Source organism: Zingiber officinale, chromosome 5B (assembly GCF_018446385.1).
Source record: "Zingiber officinale cultivar Zhangliang chromosome 5B, Zo_v1.1, whole genome shotgun sequence".
NCBI lineage: Eukaryota > Viridiplantae > Streptophyta > Magnoliopsida > Zingiberales > Zingiberaceae > Zingiber > Zingiber officinale.
The window spans coordinates 99,792,683-99,795,796 of record NC_055995.1 but is presented as its reverse complement, the minus strand read 5'-3'; the positions used below and the strand labels follow the sequence as shown (position 1 = coordinate 99,795,796).

At 39.4% G+C, this 3,114-nt stretch overlaps 1 protein-coding gene across 2 annotated transcripts; it reads left to right on the top strand.

Moving 5' to 3' along the window:
• The first annotated feature begins 211 nt into the window (after positions 1-211).
• On the top strand, positions 212-2,054 carry LOC121987682. 2 transcript variants are annotated; one of them, XM_042541418.1, is made up of 3 exons: positions 212-425; positions 517-761; positions 1,039-2,054. In XM_042541418.1, the coding sequence occupies exons 2-3, from the start codon at positions 726-728 to the stop codon at positions 1,741-1,743; spliced, it is 741 nt and encodes a 246-aa protein (XP_042397352.1). In that variant the 5' UTR covers positions 212-425; positions 517-725; the 3' UTR covers positions 1,744-2,054. The 2 variants fall into 2 exon arrangements, with proteins under 2 accessions (XP_042397352.1, XP_042397351.1); XM_042541417.1 differs by lacking the exon at positions 517-761 and having other exon boundaries at positions 218-425.
• Positions 2,055-3,114: the final 1,060 nt, after the last annotated feature.

Below are 3,114 nucleotides of genomic sequence, written 5' to 3'. Positions count from 1 at the left end.
TCTATGCGACATGCCATCATTTTTCTCCTTCCTACACTAAGTATGGGGTCCAATCTATAGATTCTACATCACAGCACGCACCTCATTTGTCCTGCTCTCCTTTGCTTCCAATGCAAGGCATAGTCAGTCTTTCTTTAACACAATATGGCTGACCCATACACTCACTGTATCAGCACAAGGACAGCTATGGACAAAATTCTAATGCAAATAGAAATGTGCATTCATAATATAGAATGAATGGAAATATATGCACCTCCTCAAAAGATTTGAACTAGAGCCAACGATCCATCTCATTCCATACTCATCTTGCTCCATCATCTATAATGATGGCCTCTTCTTCCTCCTTTTCTAGCAGCTCCGCTTCCTCTTCCTTTTGCCTTGGATCACTTGAGAATATTTGCATGGATACCAACCAGTCGCCGCAGGTAATTAGAATGATCTTGACGGAGTCATCTATTTCCCTATTTTACTCTAACTTTTCTCCAAAAGTTGAGTATATATCTACCTAATTATCAGGGGTGCACTGCCTAGAGATCTGTGAAGATTAATTAGTTTTTCATCTCTCTCATCATCTCCTCTCCTCTCCTTTGGACTGAATCTTTTGAGGGGGAAAAAAACAGCAAAAAAATTCCAGACCTGTCGTTCTTGGAAGCAGCAAACTACTTTAATTACCCTAACTTTGTTCTACTTTTTCTCTTTCCACACTTTCGCTTTCCTTTGATCGCATGCAATATGGCAGAGTTGCGTTCATGTTATTAAAGGTATTACTTTGCTTTGTTCTTGTCATGGATTTCGTCTTTATTGATCTGTATAACTTAACTTGCTTTTTTCCTCTCACTTTTTGTTTTGCCATCCCTATTTCCTAATTCCTCGCTCCATGTTCTTGATCTTGTTAATTGTTTAGAGATCTGGAGAGCAGATCCTCTGGACCGCAAAGTGCGGTCCAGAGGATCCTGCCTGAGAGATCTGTGGCCTCTGCGAACTTATCTAACGCATACGGGAATTTTGTGGTGTAACATTTAATTTGGTGGTCTGCAGAACATGGGCATGGGGCTGCAGGTGAAGCCCGCGGGATATAAGTTTGCATCCGCCGTAACCGCCGCCACTGCAAACAGCGGCTGCACCAGGGCGCAGCCAGCGGCGAGGCCAAGCAAGGAGCAAGCCCTCAAGTGTCCCAGGTGCAACTCCACCAGCACCAAGTTCTGCTACTACAACAACTACAGCCTCAGCCAGCCCAGGTACTTCTGCAAGACCTGCAGGAGATACTGGACCGAGGGTGGGTCCCTCAGGAATGTCCCTGTGGGCGGTGGCTCGAGAAAAAACAAGAGATCTGCCACCTCCTCCTCCTCTTCCAAAGGTCCAAAGTTGTTCCACGAGGGGCAGGGCCTCAAGCAGGGCCTCCCTGACAACGGCAGCACTGACTACTCCAGACAAGAAGCCACCTTCAGGGCTTATACTCCTGGCCTCGGGCATGAATTCATCATGCCCATGCCACTGCCCGACTACACTCTGAGCTTTCCTTTTGACTGTAGCAATGCTGGGCTTGGAAATTTGCTAGGTGTTCAGGAGAGTAGTTCTGCTGCAGGTAGTAGCAGTAAGCTTCTGTTTCCTCCTGAGGAGCTCAGAGTAGTAGAAGCGCCTTCAAATTACAATAAGAACGAGCAATTTGCCAAGAATATTAATAACAAGGAACGAGGTGGTGATGATCCACCTCCAGCTGGATTCTGGAACACTCTCATGTGAAGAGACTCCTGGTAGAGTAGCAGATCAACAAATCGAGTTTACACGCTCAGTACTGTTGTACTTATCCATTTTGGCTATTGATGGTGGTGGTATATATATATATGCATGCACAGCCTAACATATGAGAGATGATACATTTAATGTGAGTATTTGAAGCTTCAGTTTAATATCACAAGCATATACTTAATAGATCACTGATTCATAGAGTGTCGGGTGAAAGGCTAGCTATGGCATTCATCAGGGGGAAATTCACATGTAGCTTGTTCATCGATATCTGGAGAACAATGAAATTGATGTCATGTTGACCTATGCAAGTGTTGTCGACACATAGCAGGTTTCAATTTATAAGCTTCTCTTCTTCGTTTTACTGTCACATTTTTCCTTCATGTTTTGTCTAGATAGCAGGCTAAGACAAGTCATATGTCATCCTCCCTCCAAACTAAGATTCTCCTTACCATTAAGTACAGAAGAAGGAAGGTCAATTAGAGAGAGAGAAAGGCTTTGTTGGAAGAAAAAAATTATGAAAGAAGAAATGTGATTTAGGAGAATAAGAAAGTAGACGTTGAGTTCAACTTGACTTCATTCACTAAAGAAATTAATATATTTATAAACTTATTAGATAATCATTAATTCCATACTTACCTCTCATTATGTCCGTATTTATTTTAAATACATTGAGTCTAGATTATTTTTTTTATCGCCCCTCCCATTCTATTTCTATCCACTAATTTCATAATATTTATCTACTAATTTCATAATATTTATCTTTATCCATAATTAAATTTAATTTTCAATTGACTGCTACCTAAATAGAATATTGTGTGATGCACAATAAAAATTCTAGCATTTAGCGATAGACTTATTCGGTTGTTATATGTAATTAGTGATGGATTAGTGACAAATCATACTCTGTCGTTTAAATTTCCACCATTGACATTTTTTCCAATAGAATATTTAAATCTGTCGCTAATGAACGATGGCTTATAATATTCCGTTGTTAATATCCTGAACGAAATTTAAATTCTATTTATCGAATTAGCGAGTGATGTTAATTAATATTTTGTCACTAATTTGATATATGGAATTTGTCGATCGATTAGCGACAAGACACTAATCTTAATATTTTATTAAGAATTTGAACCATTTATTAACTGATTTTGGTTAAGTCCAAAATGAAATTATATTAATGTCATTTTTTATATAAAAATTATCCATTGTCATGTTTTTCTTTAATCCCACATCTTAGGATTAGCAACACCGCGAGCGGAGAAACTTCTATAAATATCTTGGGTCGGCGATGTTAGAAAGTATATATTTAACAGACTTTCGGCTAAGATCAAATGTAATACCTGCTTTAATTAGTGTAATATC